General features: G+C 38.7%; 1 protein-coding gene across 1 annotated transcript; it reads left to right on the forward strand.

The window, feature by feature from the left end:
* Positions 1-833: 833 nt before the first annotated feature.
* On the forward strand, positions 834-25,393 carry LOC104543193 (transient receptor potential cation channel subfamily V member 6-like). The gene is made up of 15 exons (XM_010187739.1): positions 834-964; positions 11,220-11,317; positions 11,788-11,910; positions 12,832-12,972; positions 13,488-13,586; positions 13,811-13,986; positions 14,847-14,993; positions 18,927-19,139; positions 19,465-19,551; positions 20,683-20,759; positions 21,065-21,230; positions 21,510-21,576; positions 22,200-22,468; positions 23,529-23,635; positions 25,120-25,393. Exons 1-15 carry the CDS (start codon positions 834-836, stop codon positions 25,391-25,393), a joined length of 2,175 nt encoding a protein of 724 aa, XP_010186041.1.
* The last annotated feature ends 92 nt before the right edge of the window (positions 25,394-25,485 follow it).

Here is a 25,485-nt window from a genome sequence, read left to right on the forward strand (position 1 = left end):
TGATGTTTTTCTATATCAAAACATAGTTTTTGTTAAATAGAAATTTTCATCCCTTTCCTAAATAAACTTTTCTGGAAGTAATGTGAAGAAATATGAAGAAACAGTGAGAGATTATAGGACATTAAGGGAAAGTGAAATATGCAAAGTTTATCCATTTATACATTTATCCACATAAACTCTTTTTCCAACTTGTGAAGTAAAGTGATTTTGTTTGACGCAGAGAAGGGGGAGTCTACAATGATAATTTCTTTAATGTGATTTGCAGACAGTTGGTGTGGGAGGTGTGTCCTCCTCTATACTACCTTCCCGGAGTGCAGTGTCTTTTAGGGCAGGTTCCCACATGTTCACTCTCCTAAAAGGTGTTTTGCCTGACTTGTTCAGCTGTCTATTGCAGAATTGCTTAGATGTTGCTTTCCAGAGGATTTCAGAGATACATAAGGAGGATGATCATTTCTAAATTCTAGACTTCAGAAACAAAATACTAGATGCCCAGGACATTGATGCTGTAGAAAATCTTCAGTGCTGTATAGGGTGTTTCTGAGGGGTAAGGCTGTGGGTAAGCTACTTCTAAATCAGACACACCTTTGGGTTGGGCTATTTTGGAAACTAAGTACTTGATGAGGCTCGAGGTATGGTCTGCTAGGGACAAGTGATTTTATTTTGTGTTTTTACATGCACGTTGATCAGCTGATGCAGCTGATGGACAGTCTCCTCTGTAAGTGACAGATTGGGGGCGGAGGAGTGGTGACCTCTAGTGAGCCTTCCCTGACTTCTTCCAAAGTGTAGGTAGCTGGCTTTCAGACAGCTAGGCAAGAGAGAAAAAAGGACGTGCTATGGGGGTACCTTTATTTGGGGATAGCAAGCCCTTCTGTTTCCGGATCTGGAGTGGACTGAGTCAGAAGTTGCAAGGCAAAAAATCCTGGCATAAACATCTGGATGAAATCTACTTACTCCAGCAGAAAAGGTACAGTGCATTTCAGCTTTCTTGCCTCCCCTTTCTTCTGCTGCTCTCTCCCTGAAGCTGATTCTCACTCTTTTCCCTTAGGCTTTTCTGCCAGTAGATAAACTTTAAACAACCCTGGAGCACTTTTCTCTATCAGATTTCTTCTTTCAAGGTGGAATGCTTCTGGAGTTCCAATCTTATCTGCTTTCACAGGTGGGTTTACTAGGTCGCAATTGAATTACCCTGAGTGCCGGACTTCAGTCACAAATTAATAACATATACTCTTGTCTTTCCCGCTTCATTGGTAAAGCTCACAAGAAAATGCATGAAGGTTTGTTTGGTTATTTTTTATTATTATTATTATTATTAAGAGTGTGTGTGATGTATATGCTGCAGTCAGCTGAAATGAAGGGCTTTATTTCAAGGATTCTGCTTTCTGTGTCTCTAAAGGTTGCTCTTACTGTGGGATAGAGTGGATTTAAAGTTGTTCAACATTCTGGTGGTCAGTCACTTCCTGAGTCAGGCTGCTGTTACCCTCATGACTTGGATGTCAACAAGTACAGTGACTTCTCTTAGACCTTACCTTATCAAGAAGATTCCCTGTGTCTCCACATGTAAATACTTAATCAAGGCTGTTTGTTACTGCTGTGCAGGGTTGCTCCCTCCACACATAGGAATGCAGGAGTATTTGTGGAAATCCAGCTGAATCTGTTTTTCATTGTTCCTTGTCATTCCTGCATGCACAAACACTGCAGTACTCAAAAACCAAATTGCTTCCAGTCCCTTGTAAAATTTGTTTTTACTTTCCTCACAAAACTCTGAACATCTCTGGGGACAGAAAGGTGTCTGCATGGGACAAGATCTATGTATCTGTATATATGTATGTATATACACACACACATATGTATAGAAATACATAGGATAATACCTTAAGAGGGACAAATGTACATATCTGTCTTTAGGGAATATCATCAACTAACTTTTGACCAAATAACAAAAACCTGTTCTATTTTACTTCAGAACAGTGGGACTTAAATACACTTAAAATGGGAGGGACAGTGGGAACACTAGTGTCTCCACAGAATGCTGAAGTGTTTATATTTTGGTAAGTGCATGAAAAGCATCACAGCTAACTGAAAAATAAGTTCTCAGCAGATTCTGTAATATCCAAATGAATGTATGCGAAAGAAAAGTCTAAATATATTAATATTCTTATAATTATATAATTATCTTCACATTTTTAAGTCATAGAGGTGTGGAAGGGGCCTCTGGTGGTCTCTATTTAACCTCTTGCTTGAAGTTGGACTATTGCCAGCAATAGATCACATTGCTTTGGCTTTTTCCAGCTCAGTCTTGAAAGTTGCCTAGGACAGAGATTCCATCATATCTTTAGGTACCTGTTACAGTGTTGTAGTGACCTCCTAGTGAATAAGGTTTTTTTCCTAATATTCAACCTGAACCTCCATAATCATCATTTGATGCTGTAGCTCCTTGTGTTACCATCTGCTGTTGCCAAGAAGGGTTTGGCCCTTTCCTTTTTGTTGCTCCCTTTCACATAGACTGCTATTAGACCGACGTTCAACCTTCTCTCTGCTTGGCAATCCTCATTAGTCACGTACTGCAGACCCATGAACGTCTTGTGTGTTGCTACTGATAGAGGAAAGCAGAAAAACTTGGGCATATAAACCCTTCTTTATAAACCTCACTTAGATCACTGTAGTGCAATGCTAGTGGTCTCCAAAACTGTTTCTTTATAAAACTCTGTGTAAGAACACATGTAGTGCAGATGATATCATTGTCTGTGAAATAGGATTTGCATCGGGACATAATTGTTCCCTTCCATTTTAGGTCTATATGTTTTCCAGAGCTTTCAACTAATGTAAATTAGCCTTCTGCTATTTGGTCAGAAATTGCAAGGTCTAAACATGTGGATACTCTTTTCCTAAAGAGGGACAAGACCATTTCTCCCTAATATGCTACTCTTTCCTTTCCTTTCTTGTCCTCAGAAATGCTCAGAGTTTGGGGAGAAAGAAATCAAACATTTTGAAGAGGGCTGGAATCAGTTTTATTGTTTTCATATCCTTAATTATGCGCAATAGAAAAACACAACAGGAAAACATTCTGTGTTCACTTGTGCCTGGGAACTACTTTCATAAAACTTTTGCTTTTGTGGAAAACCAGTTGTAAGCCAAGAAGGTTTTTAGTTAATCCTGTCATTTTGTTGTGTGGAATTGCAGTGTTGTGGCTTCAGCTTGAATTTTAGTGTTAATGGTGTTGGAATACATACAGTAATAGTCAGAAACTAAATTCTACTATTATCTTCTTGAAAGCCAATGGTAAACATGTTGCCTTTTAACTAGTATGCTCTGGCTGCACACAGAAAGTCTGCAAGAATTGTAGAATCACAGAATATCAGGAGTTGGAAGGGACCTCAAAAAATCATCCAGTCCAACCCCCCCGCCAGAGCAGGATCACCTAGACTAGGTCACACAGGAACACGTCCAGGAGGGTTTTGAATGTCTCCAGAGAAGGAGACTCCACAACCTCTCTGGGCAGCCTGTTCCAGTGCTCTGTCACCCTCACAGTAAAGAAGTTTTTCCTCATGTTCAGATTGAACCTCCTATGCTCCAGCTTGCTCCCATTGCCCCTTGTCCTGTCATTGGCTGTTACTGAGAAGAGCCTGGCTCCTTCCTCCTGACACTCACCCTTTACAAATTTATAAACATTAATGAGGTTGCCCCTCAGTCTCCTCCAAGCTAAAGAGACCCAGCTCCCTCAGCCGCTCCTCATAAGGGAGATGCTCCACTCCCTCAATCATCTTTGTGGCTCTTTGCTGGACTCTCTCAAGCAATTCCCTGTCCTACTTGAACTGAGAGGCCCAGAAAACAAAGGGAAGAACAATACTTTTTCGTGTACTACTACTGGTGATGATAATACCTGAAAGCTAACTATTTTGATAGTTCACTGGAATTGCTGTTCATTGTCTCTCTTCACATGTAATAGTTCTTTGAATCAAATTGGCAATTGATCTCAACATTATCCACAGTGGGGGATTTATGTGGCTCAAACCTGCACTGTGTAACATTTCCCAAAGGGACATCCACCTTCAGGAAACGTGATACAATCCCCTAATGTTAAAGAGGACTTTGAGTTTATTTCGTCTTACTCTGCTGGTTTCTTTCTGTTCAAGACTCTCCTTTTTTTAAACAGTCTGTAGCTCAGTGTGGAGTCCTAGGGACAGTTATCATATCTCATTTGTCCCCTCTAGAATTACCTTTGGAAATAAACACTGGGATCTACATATCCTGGAGCAGATGAACGTAAAAACCCAACATAGTTCATAATCATGGAGAACAAAGAGATGAATAAGAAAATTCAGGCATGATAGAGCTGAAGAGGAATCACATGCATGCCAGTCTAACAGATCTTCCAGAAATTATGAGAACCATTGCTTGATTTTTTTTTTCAGTCTGGCTTTCAGTGTAAGAGGTTCTAAGGAAATGTGAACAAAATCTGCCTAGCATGTAATTTTAGAAATTCCACCATCTGAAAATTGCACTGATTATATAAAATAACTGAGAAATAAACTGAAGCAAGTGAGACACAGATCCAGGACAATTATGTTATATTTTTCTTTTTGCTTTTGTCTGCCTCTATAACTTTGATAAGTACTCTGTCTTCTGTGTGCCTCTTCTCTCTCACAGCTGCTTCTTCCAATTTTTTTGTGGCTCTTTAGTTTCTCAGACATATTAGTGAAGTGCTTTGCTTACCTGAGAAAAAAAAGTGGCACAAATAAATGTAGCTCAGCCTCATACTATTGAATTGAGTTGCTTAAGAGTTGTACACGGACAGAGAGTCTTCAGTTTCTAGACAACTCTTTCTCAAGCCTGTAGTGAATGGGAAGTGTCACTGTGGTTTTGCTGTTCATTTGTCTAAACAACATTACTGAGTTTTCAGTGCACAAATAAACATAGGACTGTCCTGTCTTAAAATCCACAATGCCTGTCAGTATTAATTGGTTCTTTTGCTCGCAAAGGTGACAGTGAAACAAAGATACCAGCTTCCAGTTCCATTACTTCATTTGTAATATGTTTCAATAACAGTGCTTCTGAGTAGTCAAGTTGCAAAGAACAGCCTGTTGGAAATACTACTGTTGAATGTAAAACAAAGTCAAAGGCATCATTGGCAGCGTTTTGGGTCTTTTTTTATACTGTTACACCTCCATCCTAAGGGAAGAGTCTAATAATGGAAAACAAGCCTCTTTAATTTCATAAGTGTAAAGGTCTTCCGGAGCTCCCATTTCCCCAGCAGTGCACAGATATACACACATCTGACCTCAGTGCCTAAGACGTGGATTAAGCTTATAGTTTTAGGAAGCTATTTGCTTACTGAAACTTGGCTATAGGTTTCCTTGTAAAAAAGTAAACATGAAATTTGTGCTCTGAAAAAAACTGACCCCAAATTAAAAAGTCATTAGAGAAAACTAATTAGACTAATTAGGAACACAGCCTAGAATAAAACTGCAAGAAAATCCCTACTGAAGAGAGAGAGTTGGAAGTTTTGATGCAGGATGAGCTTATGCTTCAGAGAACAAATTTGTTTTATGAATAACTCGGTGATAAATAATAACTAACATCTGCTGAACTGTTAATCCAGTTCTAGCATGAGAACATTCTTAGGATGGTCTCAGATGCAGAATTAAATAAAGGACATTAATGCAAGGAGATTGCCCTGCTAGAAGGGACTGAGTAAGATTTCTAGTGTGGTAGATCACTAAATATCTGAAGGGATAAGACTTCCCTATCAATTTCTTGATAATAGCATTGGTAATTTGTAACCTGCTTAATTTATTTCCAGAGGAGCTCTGTTTACTGTCAGCTGTAGGACCTTCGACATACATGCACAAGAGGTACCGGTTAATCCGCCGAGTCCTGCTGTTGGTGCTGAAGAAATTTGCTGACCCCGTCCCTGTGTTTATTGTCCAAGCCTCTGTTATCTATCTTCTTTTCACTTTGTATTATTACTTCCTAGCTAATTATTTAGCATCTTGTTAGATGATTGTATTGATCCTTTTTCTGGTTGCTTATCTTCCTCTGAGCGCTCCTCTTCTCTCCTGAAGTCTTGCACATATTTACATAAATATACTAGCAGAAGTAAGGGCAAAGATGAATCTCTTTTGACAATTTCATGACAGAGTGTTGAGCATGGATATTCTAAGCAGCAAACCAGAAAGAAAGCAAGCTGAAATAATATCCTGTGGATGAATTTATAGCTTGGTTAGAAAGAATTGCCCTAGACCTCCAGTAACTGACATAGCAATGGAGATAAAGCATGAAGCTAGCAGACCTAGAGCAAACACTGGGAACATTCCATACAGTGACTGACTCAAGTACTAGAATCTGAGAAGTGAAGAAAAGAGGAGAAAGAGGTGCTCTGTTGCACCTCTGGTGAGCTCAAACTTAAAAAAGAAGCTTCCTTGTTTTGAAAAGATAATCCTATAAATCTAGATTCTTCATTGTATGACGGCAGTTAAGACTTGTGGACTTGTCCTTGCAGTCTTTATCTCTTCTTAAGTGTAATGAGCAGAATGCACTGCAAAAGAAATGCTTAAGAACCTGCAAATCAAAGCCACTACATATTACCAGCAGAAAGTACTTGTGAAATACTTAACCTTGTTTAAAACTGTTTTGCATTACTCCCTCAGTCAGAATCTGACCTACATTCTGTCTTCTCTGTGTTTCACAATGGATTTGTTCCTGGCTTTGTCCTCACCTATACTGAAAAACAGCTCACAGCTTCCTCACAGCATATAATTGAATAATCTGTTAAGAAAACTGACTGATAGTAATGCATAATCAAGGCTTACTATGAACCTCAACACAGCTACATTCCTTAGTTCAGTAAGAAGAACCCAGGAGCACTAGTAGGTGGGAACTGTTGTGGTTTTCATTGCCCGTCAGAACTACTGGTTAGCTATGCAGCTGTGCTTATCCTAAACTGGTCCTGTAAGGCAACATCAGTACTGCCTACTCTTACAGACGTAACAGCTGGCTAAATTAGGACCTTAATGGCTCTTGATGCCATAGCTGATGAAGAGAATGATTTAGAACAGGAGCTTAGCTTAGATGTGATGAATTATCTTCTCAGAGTGTCTCAATAGGTGTCTGCTGAATCATTCTCTGAAAGCTACCCTCTCCATCCAGTGACATAATGGTACTTTATGGAAACATCTATTGTAGGCAGCTCTGTTAAGAGACTAAGTTATGGATTTTACATGCTGCTGTTTTGACACACAGAACTAAAGTTGTAAAATGTAGAATTCATGCTGTGTTTGATGGGTCAGGAAGAAAAAATATTAAATATGCAGAACTTTAAAAAAGATAGAATGTTTTAAAGGTTCTAGATTCAAGTGACTGTTTTATTTTTTACATTAGTGAATTTGGCTAACCTAGTACTTTATATGCTCAGCACATTGCTGTGATGTATTAAAATGAGTTTATAATGTTATGTTTTAAATGAGAGTAAAATGTTTCCCCAATTACGGGACAGAATATTAAGTGGGAGTAAAAGCATATGGTATAAACGTGTAAGTTATGAACCTTTGCAGCATCAGAGGCAGTGTGCCATGACATTTACTAACACCTCTAAGTTCTTTACCAACTTCCTGTTTGGCCTGGGATCTCTGGTTCTTTAAGGCCAATTGGAGGTTCCTACAATAAGTAGAAAGGTTTGACAATTTTGCCCCAAATTTCTGAAAGCTGAGTATAGTAGTTATTAGGTGTCTCCCTCTTAGGAGGCTTGTAGTTTAATTAGTTGTTTACAAGGGCTTTGGAGAATTTTGTGAGAAAGGTATTGTGTTTGTGTCCTCCCACACTGTCTCTTGCTCAATCCTTCCCTCCTCTCTGAGGTCATTTGAGGGATAAAGGCTTACCCAGTAAGGCATCAACATATTATTTGTAGCATTGTTTATACTAGTGAAACCCCACCTCCTTCCCACTTCCTGCCGCTGAAACTTATATTCACCAGAAACAGAGGCTTTCTCAGCCAAAATAATGGTTGAGGTGACAAGCTTGTTACTCTGATGCTGAATCCTACAATGTTTGCTCAGAGTGACTCTTTATTTTGTTCATATTTCTCTGATCCTAGATGCAACATTCTCACTCAATTATTTTGTAATTAGCAACTAATGCAACTGGTGCATGAGTAAGCTAAAGGTGGACTACATCCCAAAGCAGCAAGGCTAAGAGTTTGAAGGACACATAAAATATCTCAGAATGGTTTCCTGGTTTGTTCAGGATGGTTCTTTATATTCTGAATGTTTTTATTTCTCTTCTGTTCTTCAGCGTTTTTTAATCTGGTTTCCAGCGACATAGATGGTGGGGTGCTGTTGGGAAAGGAAATGCTCCCTTTATGGAATGATAAATATAATGTTCAGTTATGCCTTTATTACTTGTAGCCCATATCCATTGATTTAGACTTATTCAAATGATTCCTAGTTATCTGTGTAATTCTGATACTTCTCTTTGTTTTGCTTTATCCCTCAAGTTCCCTAAAGTGTGTCAGTATTTTTCTTCTATAAAGGTGTGCAGAACTCGCATATTTCAGGCAGATTAAATTCAGAGATAATGGCATACCAAATTTTTTTTGGTTTTGCTTCAAGATTCTATTGTTCATAAAAGAATAGTTTAAAGCAAGAAATACGTATTTCTGTAAGTCACAGAATTAATGTTGCCCTTTTCCCTATGGTTTTATTGTTAAATTATCCTATACTTAATAAGCACAAGTTCTGAGAAAACATTTTGTGCAATGGGCCGCTTGCATTCTCTCTCTTTCTGTGATGTGGGTTTTCTTGTGTCTTATAACAGAGTTATATTCACAGATAATGTATTCTAACATCAGTGTTAACACTTAATGGAAAACACCTATTGATTTTTATAGCATTTGCCCTATAAACTCTGTCCCCAAAATCTTGCAACTAAGCAGCACCAGAATACACGGAATAAACCTGAGACATCACAAGGAGAAAGCATAGACTATGTCTTCAGGTATATAGTTTGACTAATGTATTTGTCCCATATGCTTTTTTGTGTGTGTGTGTGTGAAAGAAAGAGAGAGAGAGAGAGAAAGACTAACATCCAATATATTGGAAGTTATTAGATTGTAGTAAAAGGACAGACTTGGGCTGGTAGGAAAATGAGGGGTGACATTCTTCTAGTTCATAACAGCTTGAAGTTGTCATTGTTCTACTGAGTTCCTTAGACTTACTCCACATCACACATCACAGCTTGACCTAAGCCATGCCAGATAATTAAGAACAAATGAAACATCTGTACTACAAGAAAGCAGAGGTGAGATAAAAGCACAAAAATTACATCTGTGGGAAAATAGGAGAAAATTGGCGAGGGGGATTGTAAACACAGTCAAATGACTTGCAGCTGAGGTGTCAAAAAACATGTGTATCATACTGATTGTTTAGTCTTGGGCATTTGTCAAGCAGAAAATCTGTGTTTAGATAGCATAGGCCTGTGATAGACTTAGAGGCACCTTTATAGAACATGCTTGAGATTCCTACCCTGCTGTGGAAAAGATCAAAGCACAGTGGTAAACTATGCCTGCGTGAATCCCTGATATACAGGTGAAAACCCAGGTTCAGTAATCCTCTAGTAAGGACTGAGATCTGAGCTGTCTGCATTCCCGCTTGTGTGCCTCTGCCTGGGTGTTGCTTAGGGGCTCCCCCAGTTAGCAAGGTAAAGAAAAGAAATTTACTCATTGCATTTCACCTGTGGTTTTGTGGTTTTTCCCACATCCTGCCTGTGTCAGCTCACATAGCATCTGAACAGAGATCTAAAACTGAACTTCATCTATTTGGAGGGAGGAATCTCTTTCTATTTCATACTGAAAATTCATGAGGCATAGGCTGTTTCTTTGGGTTTGTGGGTCTTTCTTCCCCTTAAATCTTTAGCTTCTGAACTTGCACTATGTAGAATTCTTTATTTGCATAAAACCAAAAATTAAAAAAAACCAAAACACTTCCAAACACTTTTATGAATTAAAAGATAAATCTGATAATGTTAGAGGATAACAGAAGTATTTACCCCAAATTGTTAGTTTTTGTTCAATTTTTTGTGATTTTTGTGTGGCAAACTCATTATTTTGAACATGGGCAAAGTTTATTTGGATGCTGAGCAAGCAGATGTTGCATGTAACATTTTGCACTCTCTCTTCATGTACTTATACACATTGATAAGGATCCCACCTGAACATTCTCTTCTCCCAGCTAAACAGTCTCAGCTCTCTCAGTCTTTCCTCATATGAGAGATGTTCCAGTCCTATAGTCATCTTTGTGGCCCTTTGCTGAACAATCTCCAGCAGTTCCATGTCTTTTGTACTGAGGATCCTAGAACTGGACATAGAGCTTTAGGTATGGCCTTACCAAAGCTGAGTAGAGGGGGAGGATCACCTTCCTTTACCTCCTGTTTGCGTCAAAGGACCTTGCTGTAATGAAGTTTGGTGACTGTACTTGTAAACTCTTCATCAGCCCCAAAGGATCTACTGAAATAACCCAGAGTCTCATGGAAGACCCAAGGGCATTCTTTAGGTGAACCACTTATTCTGGCACTTGTTTGATGGCTTGCTCTTTCCCAGGACAAGTGTACATTTCAGTTCTCAACAATTTCCTCAATGTTCTCAGCATCAGAGAAAAAGACAGTGACAAACTACATTTCAGAGCTCATTCTTTTAAATATACCATAGGAAGTGTGGCTATCACACAGGTGGAATTAGTGTTTGTACTTTTCCATTCAATATGTGGTAATTCAGATGCCAACCCTTTTTTAATTTATTGTGCTGTGTGAAAAAAAAACAACTGGCTTTTTCTGGCTACTGAGATAACTAGTCTAATGGCAGGGAGGGTATCAAAAGAACTATCACTCACTATCTTCTGTGCCTCAAAATGTGAGCTATATAAACCAGAAACATTTTGAAGTTAGTTATTCATTTCTCCTGTCTTTCCCTCTGCTACCACCATATGGATAAGCATCAGCAAGTCAAGAGATTATGAGCTACCTCGGGTTTTAGCACTGCATTTGCCTGCTTTTGCTGCTGTTTTTTTTTTCTCTCCATTCAAAAAATACCTCAGATGGTAGGTGTGCATTACTGATCTTTCAGTGAAGATGTTGAGAATACATACTGTCTCAAGCAAAAGCGATGCTACCTCTGGAGAGGGGCACCATGTATTTGATTGTGTTTCTTATCAGCCACTTTTTCTTGACTACAGGATCTGGGAATCCCCACTCCTCCAGGCTGCTAAGGAGAACAACCTCCCAGCCATTAGGAAACTTCTCACTGATGGAACGTGTGATATCTATCAGAGAGGTAACTTGATTATTTGCGACAAATGGTTTTCTGTGGGAGGCGAGAGCCTGCTACCACAAGTAGAGTAGCATGCTTGTTAGTTTGCTAAAACATTTGCATTAGCAGACTCAAACTAACTGTATGTCAGCTTTGCAACAAAGTGAGTTTTCTAACTTGAGGAGCTCATCAAACCCTAAAGCCCTGTTGAAGATCAGACGTTTACAGCTTGAATGGGCCTTTTTTTCTAGAGGGGATGAGGGAAGTGGTTTACACTTGAAGCCTCTGTTGAACTTTCAGGTTTTGATGGAGTGAAGGACAGAGACTATGCAGTTATGTAGCTGTTACCATGTCATATGATGAGGCAGCACCTGGCAGTATTCAAGGGAGGACCTAGCACTTTCATAATTCTTCGCCCCAATAAATGCATTTCTGCTTTTGTCCCATATAGTCGAATGTTTAGATTACTCACACACTTCTCTTACTGTTTTTAGGTGCAGTGGGGGAGACCGCCCTTCATGTAGCTGCCTTGTATGATAATGTGGAGGCTGCAGTGACTCTGATGGAAGCAGCTCCTGAGCTTGTCAATGAGAGCATGACATCAGAGCTCTATGAAGGTAACATCTCAGGGAATGAGGATGGTCAGGAATCTCTACGTGGAGAGGGAGGAAGTGCTGTCTGCACATTTAGGGAAGTGGCTCATACTGTTCTTGATTCAATATATTCTAAACTGTTACATAGCAAAATCGACATACAAATGGCTTCTGACCATTTACGGAAGGTGGAATTATATTAAACCCGAGTACATGCATGTACAAGCTTGCAAATGCCTAATTGTCAAACCCTTAACCACAGGTAGGCCTGTTGGCTATAGTGGGTTTGCAAAGATAGGTACACTTTGCTTCCTGCCATAGTCGTATATAACAAAGGGGACTCCTATCTGATCTCCTTGGAAAGACAAAAAGGGTTTCTTTGGTTGACGAAGAATAGGGATTAAAAGCAAATGTGGCCACTGCTTTTAAGTCTAGACTCTGATTCAAGTTTTTAAAGAGTGGCGCTTATTGACTACACAGAAATGCCAGACAGAATCACAAAAACACTAAAATAATAATGATGAGGTTATAATAATTCTCATACCTAGTTTGATGGATTAAAGCAAGATCTTTTTGGGAGCTTTGTCTTGACCTGGCCTTCATGTCTCACGAATGACAGCACAGCCCTTTCTGAGATACGTGAGCTTTTAGTGTGCTTTTCCCCCAGAAAAAATCTATTAAGTGCATCCTATTGCGTTTTTTTGGCAGGTTGTAAAGTACTTTTTCATGAATTCATAGAAATATTCAATAGAATGAGTCTTCTGGAAAATCTGTAGTCCAGCCTTCTGCACACAAGACTATTAACTTCAAAGCTAAATCATATAGCCACTATGGATGAAGTTCCAAAAAACTTTTATTTACCATGAATGAAACGTGAACTGCAGGTTACTGATCAGCCTGAAGTTGCTTTCTTGGAGGATAAGGTTTTATATCTGTGTCTTACAGGGCAGACAGCTCTCCACATTGCAACAGTGAACCAGAACATCACTTTGGTGAAGGCTTTACTGAAGAGAGGTGCCAATGTCTGCACAGCACAGGCCACTGGGCACTTCTTCAGGCGCAGCTCCCAGAATCTTCTCTATTTTGGTACAACCTTATCTTCTCCCCTTGCTATGGTAGGGAACCAGCAGAGTGGTGAGAGAATGTAAGGGAGGTTGCTTTAGTCCTCATCTAAACTGGATAGGCAGAGGCTTCTGTCTCCAAGTCATACACCTTGTAGCAGACTGTAAGACTCCATCTGAGTATGTAAACACTACATTGATATAAATAAAAAAATTGTACACATTTTTTATATTTGCATGTATACCAAAATATATATTGTATAAAAATTATAATTTCATTTCTTTCTAGCAGCATATACTGCAATTTACTTGTCAACCTTCTTATGAAGATAATCTGAAGAGAGTACTTCTTCCTTTTAGTGTTGTGTGGGGCAGATCTTCTTTCTGAGTAGAATTAGCGGTGATGCAGTAAATTTACGGGTTATCTGAAGTAACTCTTCATTTCATAACCTCTGGGTTCATAGCTTTCCCTCAGCATGCTTCAACTTCTCCTGCCTCTTAGGGTCTTAATGTTGTTTCTCCCTATTCCTTTCTTTGCAGGAGAGCATGTTTTATCATTTGCTGCCTGTGTGGGAAATGAGGAAATTGTACAGTTGCTCATTGAAAATGGAGCTGACATTAGAGCTCAAGATTATCTGGGTATGTGCTGTGTGTGGGGCCTAGTGAATTGCATACAGTGGATCTGGACACTTTAAATCAGACTCTGTCATCTGTGCATGCACATATTTTTCTCTTATTACAAGCAGCTGTGGGATGAGGGATGTGAGGAAAATGAAAGCCACTGTTAATGGCATCAGTCAGTTGCCAGTCTTTGCACAGGACAGGGCTACTTATATACTTTATCTGATCTGTTTCCTTCATAGGTAACACTGTTCTTCACATCCTGGTTCTCCAACCTAATAAGACATTTGCCTGCCACATGTACAGCCTGATACTTGCCCATGACAGGAACAAAGAGGGACCAGGATCACTTGAATCGATTCCTAACAATGAGGGGCTTACTCCATTCAAACTGGCTGGAGTTGAGGGCAATACTGTGGTGAGTTAAAGTGACACAGTTGCCTCCATGCAAAAGAGGTTATTCAGAAATGCAAAACTTGAAATAACATAATCTAGACCAAGTTTGTGCACGTTCTTAGTGCGTAGAAATACATAACGAGTTCTTTTTCGTTTATTTTTTTTGCCAGACTTCTCATGTGGGATCATAAGAACTGTATAAAAATTATCTTCATCCTACTGAAAGAAAGAAGTGGTTAAAGACCAAATTTTTGAAGTATTTGAGTTAAACAGATATTAACAGAAAGATCCATTCCAAGTAATTTTTTGAAAGTCTGGCTGAAATTATTGTCTTTGTTGTTTAGATTACATTACCCTAAATGTGACACAAAGGAAACATCTTCATGTATCCATAGACATTTATTCATAGTCAGGAACTCAATATTTAATGTAACTCTCACCCTTAATAATAATTAAAAAAATATTGCTAGTGTTTCTTCTGTAGATCCACAAAGGACAGGACCATTTCCCTTGCTACACCTCATTCCTGATAACTTGTAGAAAAGTATAAAAGATTTTTTTTTCTGATCAACGTATTATTCCATATGAAATATAATGTCAAGATATATAACTGTGTCAAATAACTTTAGCAGTTTGGTTAGAATTTAGAATAAAAATCACTCATCCTTTACTTCAAGCATGGGCTAATAATAAAAACATGTTCTTCCACTTCTTAACCTGCTATAATTGTTCCTGAGGGATACAAGAACCACAACAACTACCAAATTCAAAGAAAATACGTTGTAATTAAGTGTTTTTAACATTTTTTTTTTGGTTTTCATTACAGATACACTATATAGTAGAAAGCTTCTGATATCCTCCACCTCATTCTTTTCTCCTCAGATGTTTCAATACCTTATGCAGAAGCGGAAGCACACTCTCTGGTCCTTTGGCCCTTTGACTACTGTGCTCTATGATCTCACGGAGATTGACTCCTGGGCTGAAGATCAGTCCTTCCTTGAGCTCATTGTCTCAACCAAGAAGAGAGAGGTACTGTGGGCAACGCATGTTTTCCATATGCAAACTATGGGGATTATAAAAGGAGAAGAATGATGAGTTTGAAGACTCAAACTTGTTTATATTATCCATAGAACAAGGACTTTGTACCATGTACTGCAGTGAATACATGAAATGTAGCAGCTTTTTAACTATCTGGCTACATCTGATGCTTTACACACAGTTTCTTCTGAAGTGTGAAACTTGCAAATGATTGAAAGAACTTAGTATGAGCAAGCTACAGGAAATGACATTGTGTGATTCAGTAAAAGGTTCTCTCTCTTTCACCAGGCTCAAAGATATAAGCAGCAAGTAGTCTAGAGTAGCTCTAGCAAGCAGCTTTCTATAACTGTGATACTGATTAACTCTCACAATGTCCCCATAAGACATGGCTATGCATAGAAATCCTATACTGGAATGCATTTTAAAATGACTCGTTATTATTCTTCCCTTCATTTAATGACATTGCTTATCCAGGTTATGACTCAAAACAAAGTAGGTGAATTATCTCTGCTGTAGGCTCAAAAACTTGTAAAGGCATCACTAAGATAAAAATAGCAGGGTGTAATGACAAGCTTAGACAGATCTGCTTAAGACTTTCAAGGTACACTACCCTGTCAGTTGTAATCACCTTAAATAATCCTATTAAGATAGGAAATAAATGAGAAGACTCTTTAATTAGCACAATTCTACCTATCCTGTGTTATTTCCATCTATTAAAATTTTAATTGAACTTCTGTAACAAAAGCTTCAGCTACTGGAGCTTTCCACAATGTGGAGGAAGTGTATGAAACTCTCATTTGTTTGTGTTTAAAATCCTTTACGTTTCTATGTGTGGCAGTACATATGGAAATCCAGGGCAAAGAGGTCTATGTCTACTATCTTAGAAGTTGTCCAGAAGACTAAACCATAAGCCTAAAAGAAAGAAGAATATTGTGCCTCTGACATCTCCCAAAACGTATAGTGCTTACAGATCCAAGATTCCTAATTTCAGAGGATGAGATGTCCCCAAATACCACGAGATATTAAGATTTCTTTATTTTCCAGAATGTTCTTAAATATGAGTAATTGTGATTTTTTTGCATGAATAAGTAGTAATTCTTTTTTGTATTTTATGGCTTGGTCCAAAATGTTTGCTGACTCCTTCAGGAGAATGCAGTGTCACCCCATTCTATCATACCCTTCCCAGTCCAGTATTGGACTAGAGTAGCATCCTTAGGCCCCAATCAGAAGCACTTTCCTTTTGTATTTAAGGGGGTGCATACACAAATAGGCACTAAGATAAATTTTCTGACCCTTAAGTGGAAGAACAGTGGCAAAAATAGAAGGGAACTAAGTTACAGGAAGATTACAGTAAGTTTCTAAATTTATGTAATCCTTTTGAAATTAAATTTACTCTCCTATGCAAGGAATTCTAGAATATTGGCTTCTACACAAAACAGAACACCTAAGGCTATCTAGTTAGGTTCATTATCGCTCACTTACTTTTGATCTTTTAGGATATTTCTGAGGCCATTCAAGAGTCATGTTCATTTACTGAAACATACATATTCCTTACATTTTGTGCAATCTGTCTTTAGCTGACTTAGAGGAAACAGGGCAATATAACAAAAGAAGGAAAACACCTAGAGTGCAATAAGAAGTTTTGCTTTAAAGTAACCCACTCATACCACTTTGACTTACGTCTCCTTCTTACTTATTGCAGTCTTCCGCTAAACATTACAGTAGAAAGTAGGTCTCGAAGCATCTCCAAGTATGTGGGTCAAATTCATAAGCGAGGTGTAAAGTACACCTTTTGCCCTACTTATGCTCCAAGAGTCAGACTTCTAGTAGAAGCAGAAGGCCTGATATAGGTGATTCAATCAAGTATCAACCAGATAATAAGGCAGAAGCTTAAAATGTAACACTTTTACATAAGCTATGGAGGTTTGGACAAATACCAGTTTCATTTGGAAAAATGTTTCCATTTTCTTATCCTAAATCATCAGATACAAAAGATGTGCATTGCTGTACTAACGGGAATATTCTGTCATCCTCAGTTCTATGCTCCCACACACAACAAAAACATTTCAAAGGTTTATCAGATAAATCTTAGTTGTTAGTCTTTTGTTTTGTTAGTCTTTTTTGTTTTGCCCTCAAGATGCCATCAAAACTGAGGGTGATTTCCAATCATTAATATATATGCCTTTGTTTCCCCTTTACAGAAAAGGCCTTGTTGACATTTTGGCACTCAGTTCACAAACTCAGAAAGGATTCTTGGAAAGGCAGCTTATTGCTTATGTGAACCCTGGATATGTTCTGTGAGAATGGCCAAATAAATACTTCCCTTTTTTATAGATAGAGAAACTGCAGATGAAATAGCACTGATTGTCTTAAAGTAGCGGAATGCAACTGCTTTTGAATATTTCTAGAGTAGGCCAAGCCCCTTGACCTACTTTCAAATTTTGGTCCTTCATAAACATACCAGCTATAGTCCTGTTTCTAGATTTTGAGTATTTACATGTTCTACTTACTGCAATAGAAATTACACTTCCACATAGGGAAGACAGATGAAGGACTACAGGCTCTCTCTTCAACTGTAGGAATCCATTACAATTATAGCTTCAGTTCAGGTATACTGATTTCTTCCGTATTCAGAATGGACCCTAAACAGTTATCACAAGATAACAGAAAATCACAAAAAGACTTCATGCTGATTTCCTGGGCTTGCAGGCTCTGATCAACAAAAGATCTTTGTTTTACTTTCACTTTAGCAGAATATGGCTTAGAACTGAATGAAAAAGACAATTTTGTTATGAAAATACTTTAAGGTGATACCTTAAGGTGTGGATATTTGCAGATCTTTGACAGAAACACAACCCTAACTTATGCAGCACCACTGTCTTTCATATCATGCAAGATGCTCCCTGAAGCTTCTGTTTATTTATGGAAATGTATGTGGTCTTCTAGATAGATTCAAACTGCACTACTGAGATTCTAAAAAGAAGGACCCAAACTTTGAATATAATTTAAATAATGTAAAGGAAGTAAGTTGAAAGAGCCTAGTTTTTTTCCACAGGATATCTCACTGCAGGTATACCGCAGTTTTTATCATCATAGCTGAATGGTGAAAACTTTTGAAAATCCACTCCATTAACAGGCTCCATTTAGACAGAAGTAAAGGAACTGTGGAAATTTTTCCAAAGTTCCTTTAGTTGCCTGTTAAATTAAGGTAATATCGGTGTCAGTTTTTTAAAGAGAGCTAATGATCTAAAAGAGGTTTTGGTATGTTTCCTAGAGATTAAAAGTTTCCACAAATGCTACTGAAGTTGATAGAAATAGCTGTTCAAACCAATGTTAACTTACATGTATAAAAGCAGAACTCCAATTCGGAGAAAAAAACCTAAGTGAATTTCATAAGGTTGCACAGGAACTTTTTTTCTGTAGCTGAAAATACAATCCAAATTCTTTTCTTTTCAATTCTATGTACTGATGATGTATATTTTGTGCGGAGGAGAGCATCTGTCTGCTGTAAAGTGCTCTGTGTTGTCTTACTTAACACAAAATATTACTCAAAATTTATTCCAGTTACAGTAGAAGAGAATTAATGAATTGAAGTAGTTTTGTATGTATTTGAATCCCTAGAGCTCACAGGATTTATAAACTTTCTGATACTGTAAAGTTAGCCCACACCTAACATGCATATATATTAGTATAATAAAAATAATAATTAAAATTATTAATAGTACCTTTAATTTTCTGTAGCGCATTCTCATATATATGCATTCATGGTCCTAGATCATAGGTCTGTCTCAAGTGTTTATATGTGCCTGGCCAGACAGCAAACTTATTCCCGTATCTAACATGCTTCTCTTGCACTTCCCACTGGAACTGAGACACTGTTCTCTGCAATTATGGCAATTAATTCCTTCTTTCTATCTTTCTCAGGCACGCCAGATCTTGGACCTAACACCTGTGAAGGAGCTGGTGAGCCTGAAGTGGAATATGTATGGTCGTCCCTATTTTTGTTTCCTGGCTTTATTCTATCTACTCTACATGGTCTGCTTCACGATGTGCTGCGTCTATCGGCCACTGAAACCCCGAACAGGCAACAAAACAAGCAGCAGAGACAATACAATCTATGTCCAGAAAATGCTGCAGGTACTGTGTCTAGAGGAGTCAGGGCCCCACAGGCAGCATTGGGCAATCCTAATCTAACCTACTTAACTGGAAAGTCTTTCCCAGGTGCCAGCTGTTGCAGCTGCCCTCCTTCACTCTTTTCACCAGCTGACCTTTGTCAATGAGAAACACTGGGTATGCTCTCTTCTCTGTTGCTGGGGCTGGGCTGGTTCCTGTGGCCTTGTCAGGCCTAGTGTTTATTACACTATCAGTGGGTCTTTTTTCTTCCCCCTATCCCCTTTTTAAAATTTCCTTTCACTCTCTTTAAAATTTAATTTTAATAACCTTTCACTCTTTTTTTTTCCAGGAATCATATGTGACATATGAGGATGAGCTGAGGCTGGTGGGGGAGCTGATCACAGTCATTGGAGCTGTAGTAATTTTGATCCTTGAGGTGAGAGAAAGCATGAGCTATATAGTCTTGAGTTTAACCAAGACAGGTTTTACTTCCTAGGCAAACATAAGTTTGAGCGCATAACTTGGTAGAGGTAATTTGCTTAGTCTAAGTGCTTTCATATACACCTATGGTAACAGATACTGTCAACAGTATCTATTGAATGAATCAGAGGCTGTGACAATCTACTAGTAAGACTCTAGGTGTGAAATAAGCAATTAGAAGGACTGGCTGCGCTGTCAAATACTATCTGCAGGGTCATGCCACAGTTCCTGTTAGCACTATCTGTGGGTCCAGCTGAATCCCAGCTGTTGTATGACATTTTAGATATTCTTCACCCAACACATGTAAATACTCACGTGTTTAGGGGTGCTGGCTGAAGTTATTTTGTGCATACACAGAAAAGTTCATATTTAATTGAAGATCAATAACTGTATGAGCCTCTAATAGAGCCTTATTCAACCAGAGCTCTGAGGTGGGTATGTTTAGGAATTCTCCTTCACATGAACTCTCCAAACAAAACGGAAAAATTATTTAAATTAAATTTTGATTTTTTTTATAATATGAAATAGAAGGCTGAAACTTTTATATGAGAAAAGTCAAATGACAATGCCAGGGTGAACTGAAGCAAAATCGGGCTTGTAAACAGCTCTCTCTTTGCCCATATATGTTCCAGAAGAGCAGGTCCTTCTTCCTGTGTTTCATTAGAACTCTGGGGCTACACTACAACTAACACAATGAGTCTGAATTAAAACAAACTCCTTTGATTCCCCAGGAAGATCTTATTTGTCTTTACTTCTGAGGCTCAGCTGTTTGTGTGATGTTTTCTTAGTAATCTACATGAAGTTCATGCTCACAGCACTATGCTGTAACATCTCTCTGCCACATACCAAAGTCTCTCAATCTGCTCAAGCATTCTTAGATTTTCCAGCAATCTCAGTCACATCCCAAGAGGGTCCCACCTCTCTCAATAGTTCAGTTTTTAAAGTAATATAGAAATCAAACTGTGAATCAGCAAATAAAGCAGATGCAGCTGACCCCAAGATCCTAAGAATAACGGCAGTTACCATGACATTTAATAGTGTAATGGAATACATTTAAGTCCTAAAGTCAATGCAATGTCTTTCTTAGATCCCAGATATCCTTAGAGTTGGAGCAGCGAAATACTTTGGGCAAACCATCCTAGGAGGCCCTTTTCACATAATTGTGTAAGTACACCACTTTTTAAGTCTAAAAAATATGTTTTCTCTCATTTTCCCCACTGCAGTCTTTTGCCAGCTGAGTCACTTTCTCCATTCTTTGAGAGTATTCTTTCTCTTGATTTACTTTTTGTACTGCCTCAACTGGTGTGTAGGAAACCAGGTGAGTGGACAGTTAGAGTTGATAGCGCTAAGAGGTCTGCCTATGGGGCTGGTGGGTAAATGTGCTTGTTTTGGAATTTCTGAAAAGAGAAGAAAAAGGAGAGTAAGATTCTTTTACTGAACTTTTTTCACTGTCTCTTCTTCCTTTGCAGCATCACGTATGCTTGCATGATTCTAGTAACCATGGTGATGCGTCTCACCAGCATGACCGGTGAGGTGGTGCCCATGTCTTTTGCCCTGGTGCTAGGATGGTGCAATGTCATGTACTTTGCACGAGGCTTCCAGATGCTCGGACCCTTTACCATCATGATCCAGAAGGTATAAGACACAAATAAATATAGGCTTGTTATACACATCCTTACACCTCTTTGCAAATAGGGAGAACTGAAAGAATACTTTTTCTCCTTCGGGGCTAACATTATTGGCAAAGGGACAAGTTCTAGTCTGCACAGAGGGTTTGGGACTTTCACGTTCTCTCTTTAGTGCAGAAATTTCCTGTAGTCCACTCATGATCTTAGAATCTGGAAAATGGTTTGCATAAGGTTGCATTGTGGCTTGGTGGGACAGTTGGGCCTTATGGTGGCTCTGTCTTTACAGATGATATTTGGCGATCTTATGCGCTTTTGCTGGCTCATGGCTGTGGTCATACTAGGCTTTGCATCAGGTGAGTCTGCAAAAGGAAAACAGCATCATGTTACCCCTCCCAACTTCTTTTGCATGAATTAAGTCTGTGGGTTTTGATTTATTCTCAGGTTGCCCTTTGAGTTAGCTGGCAAAGATGGTGTTGATGTAGAGCTTCTATTTTGTTTAACGTGGTCACTTTCCCAGTACTGATTTATGTTCTTACGAGTTTGGTTTTCAATTCTTGCTCTTTCCAGGGTCATAGAAATTAGAACAATCCAGATAATTCCACATATATGTAAGTTAAGGTTTAAAAACTTACGGCATTTATGGTATTCATCTTTGGAAAATGAGATTAACGCACTTTTTTTTTTTTGTCAAGAACAAGTTCCTATTATTTAAGAATAAGTTCCTATTATTTAAGAATAAGTTCCTATTTTAGGAACAAATAAATAATCAAGGTAATTCTGAGTCATTTCATAATGGAGACCAGTGGTTCTAGTCAGGCATTTGTTCTTGTTATGCTGGGTACTGCACTAGCATAGAAGCACATGCAGCTCCTTGTCAGTTCACTTCGTGTTGTCAGTGTCTCTTATAGTGGTACCCTGTTGTTGTTCTTGAAATATGGTTTCCATTATTAACTCTCTCTCTCTTTTTTACCTCTAGCCTTCTACATCATCTTCCAGACAGAGAATCCTGAAAACCTTGGGCAGTTCTACAACTATCCCATGTCGTTGTTCACCACCTTTGAGCTGTTCCTTACTATCATTGATGGCCCTGCAAACTATGATGTAGATCTGCCCTTTATGTACAGTGTGGTGTACTTTGCCTTTGCCATCATTGCCACCCTCCTTATGCTCAACTTGTTAATTGCCATGATGGGTGACACCCACTGGAGAGTGGCTCATGAGCGAGATGAGCTCTGGAGAGCCCAGGTAATCTAATATAAGGTGGTAAGGTGTTTGCTTTGAATAAAGAAGGCGTAAAGTTGTTCAGGGAAAATGTTCTAGACAGTGCAATTACTTACTCTGCCATTCATTCTCTAAAGGAGGCACTTAAAAACCTTTCCCTGGCCTTCACTTTTCTCAGAGGCTAATACAATTAGCCATGTCTTTTTAATTCTGTTTTACAGCTTCTGTACATCAGCCACAAAATTTCTTTCATCTTTTCTATGAATCTGAGGTGACTAAGTACAAGAATACTCTTCTGCACACTTTCCAATGTGAAATTGTCTTCCAGTATATCTTTGCTATGTGGGTACTTCTACTTTATTTCAAATAGCAGCTGAAAGTCCATTCAGCCTTTCCTGTCCATCCTGTATCTCCCTAGCTGTTTGTTCCTTTATGCATGGGATCTCTTGTTAAATAGAATTAAAGTTGCATCTTTTTTTACAAATCTCATTTATGTGTAACTGAGAGTTAAATTACAGTTATTGGGATTGACTTTGGGGAGATGAAATGCAAGGTAACAATTACAAGTAGGTCAGTAACATCTTTAGATCCATTAAGAAAAGTTGGCCTGACTCTCTTGCTCAGAAGACAAGACAAAAAAAAAACATCCAGATCATCTATATAACTGCTTAACAGGAAATCCATTTCCTAGTATTTTTCTGTGAGAAAGTAGTAAGTCAAATGGTTAAAAGTAATTGTGTGGCCACATTGGTAAATTCTGATGGTAGTTAATGCAGATATAAATACTGTTGTCTTCTCTGGCTCGCAAATTAATTACCTTACTCATTGCCATCAGGTGTAAAAGGAAGGGAACTTAGGAGTGTTTTAAGAGCACTGGTGCTTCCTCAAAACATGGCACAGTTAGGACTAAAATGTGAATTGCCCTATAAAAAATGAAGTATTGAATCTATGATTTTTCTTCATTACATATGGAGCTGTAATGAAGTATGGTAATAGGTCAGTACTCATGGAACTGGTAATTTTGAAAGACGGTGATTTTTTTTCTAATTAATCCAAGTAATTTTTTTTTAAAATTATTCTAAAGGTTGTGGCTACTACTGTCATGCTGGAGCGGAAACTGCCACGGTGTCTCTGGCCTCGCTCTGGAATCTGTGGGCGGGAGTATGGGCTGGGGGACCGATGGTATCTCAGGTGAGTTCTCTCCCAGTCTGTGCACATAAGGATCCCAGAAGAAGAATCCAGTGTATGGATATTAATGAAAAGCCTTTCCAGTGGCCTGGGGAAGAGTGTGTGGAGTCCTTCCCTTCTAGATACAGACCCCAATCTGTTTTCTGGTTGTGACTGACAGACAAGCTCTGATCCCCCCAGAAAGCTCCGCTGTGCAATTCTTTGTGAAATCAGCTGAGGTTTTCTTATCTATTAGTCACAGAAGACAGACTCCAGGAATTGCATGGGTTATAAGGGCTGAATTTTTCTTTCAGACTTCTTATAATGAGTATCACAAAGCTTCAAAGCTGTGCTTGGCTGACTGTCCCTATCTATTAGATGCATGAAATAGAAGAGGCAGAATCAATCCATTAGGCATTCAGCAGCAATGAACTGCACTACAGATGGTTCAAAAACAGAACAGGTATAATTAAAGGCAAGATTGCTTTCTGGTGGGAACCTAGTAACTATGCTTTTCAAAGACTGCATCGGGTGGCAGTCTTAGGTCCAGGATTTCAGGTTAGGCATTGAAATAACAAACAAACTATCTGTAGTCTAGATAGCACTAGATTCCTCATTATTTCTGATTTTAATCTATATTTATACCAGAATGAGAAAAGATCAAACTTCCTTTGGGCATGTGTCTTTTCTAACTGTGTCATATTTTGCTGATAAAGCCAGAAAGGGGAGTGGTGGCTGTATGAAAAAGGATGTTCTGCAGGTTTTAGCAAAGAAACTAACCTTGTGGATTTTCAGGTTTGCTGGGCAGAATAAACAGACCTAGAGTAGTACCAATATGCAACACCTTCAGTCCAAGGTGCAGAGTATAACTTTTCAAGAACAATATCCCGGCAACAGCTCTTTATTGAAATCTATGAGAAAAGAGCATTGGTGTGATCTAGTTCTGTCAAATTATATACATGTTCATTGTAAATAGAGTATATAGTGTAGAACAGTATTTCAGAAAACAAGTTACAAGTATTGTAGAGAAGGATTGATGTAAGTGGAGCAGTTAAATAAAAGTTCAGCAAAAGATAAGTGACAGCCTGAGGCTAGCAACCCTGGAGTGTCAGAAGAGGAAAGACAAGAACAAAGGTAATAAATGTATATACGTGTATATACAAAGGATCTGGAGCTATAGTCAGGTGGGATAGGTCTGCCAATAGCTTACAGGTTGCAAAATGGAAAGGGCAAATCATGACTTGGAAATGAGTTAAAGGACAGGAAACCACAGACAGATAAGGGTGCTGAAGTCAGTGATGGAGATGAAGGTCTAGGAGATAATTGTCCTCTAGCAGGTGCTAGCACCATGCCTATAATCAGTTTCCTGTTTTTGTGTAGATTTTCTGGAATGTCTGGGTTCGCAGCCATATTTTTGGGAAGGGCTTACTTCTTGTGCCTGCTTGGTTTTGTTGATAAACTGGCATGTTTCTGCTTCATTCAGCTGATGGTTTTTAATCCTCTTACAGAGTTGAAGACAGGGTTGATCCCAACAAACACAAAATGATGCGATATACAGAAGCTTTTAAGGCTCAGGAGAGGGATAACTTTGACAAAGGTTTGGAAAAGCTGGAAATCAATGGGAACATCCTGTACAAGAAGGAACTGTCTGCTCTGTCCTTGTCACGGAGCACATCCAGGACTAGTTCTCACCGTGGTTGGGAGATCCTGAGGCGGAACACCTTCCACCAACTTCGTGGAGAGGTCGGTCATGCCATGGAAGAGGAGGTCTATGATGTCTAAGAAGTCTCTTTTTTTTTACTCCACAACACAGATCACTTTTGCACAACAGTTGTCTCCTCCAACCGTTCGTACACACTCCAGTATGCTACACA

This window comes from Mesitornis unicolor, unplaced genomic scaffold, assembly GCF_000695765.1.
Source record: "Mesitornis unicolor isolate BGI_N332 unplaced genomic scaffold, ASM69576v1 scaffold4967, whole genome shotgun sequence".
Lineage (NCBI taxonomy): Eukaryota > Metazoa > Chordata > Aves > Mesitornithiformes > Mesitornithidae > Mesitornis > Mesitornis unicolor.

Excerpts from the sequence above, each read along its gene's own strand:
- LOC104543193 (XM_010187739.1), top strand. The coding sequence starts at position 834 with ATGGGGGTACCTTTATTTGGGGATAGCAAGCCCTTCTGTTTCCGGATC. Across the intron at positions 965-11,219 it reads TACTTACTCCAGCAGAAAAG|GATCTGGGAATCCCCACTCC; the intron begins GTACAGTGCATT and ends TCTTGACTACAG. Across the intron at positions 20,760-21,064 it reads GGCCCTTTTCACATAATTGT|CATCACGTATGCTTGCATGA; the intron begins GTAAGTACACCA and ends CTTCCTTTGCAG.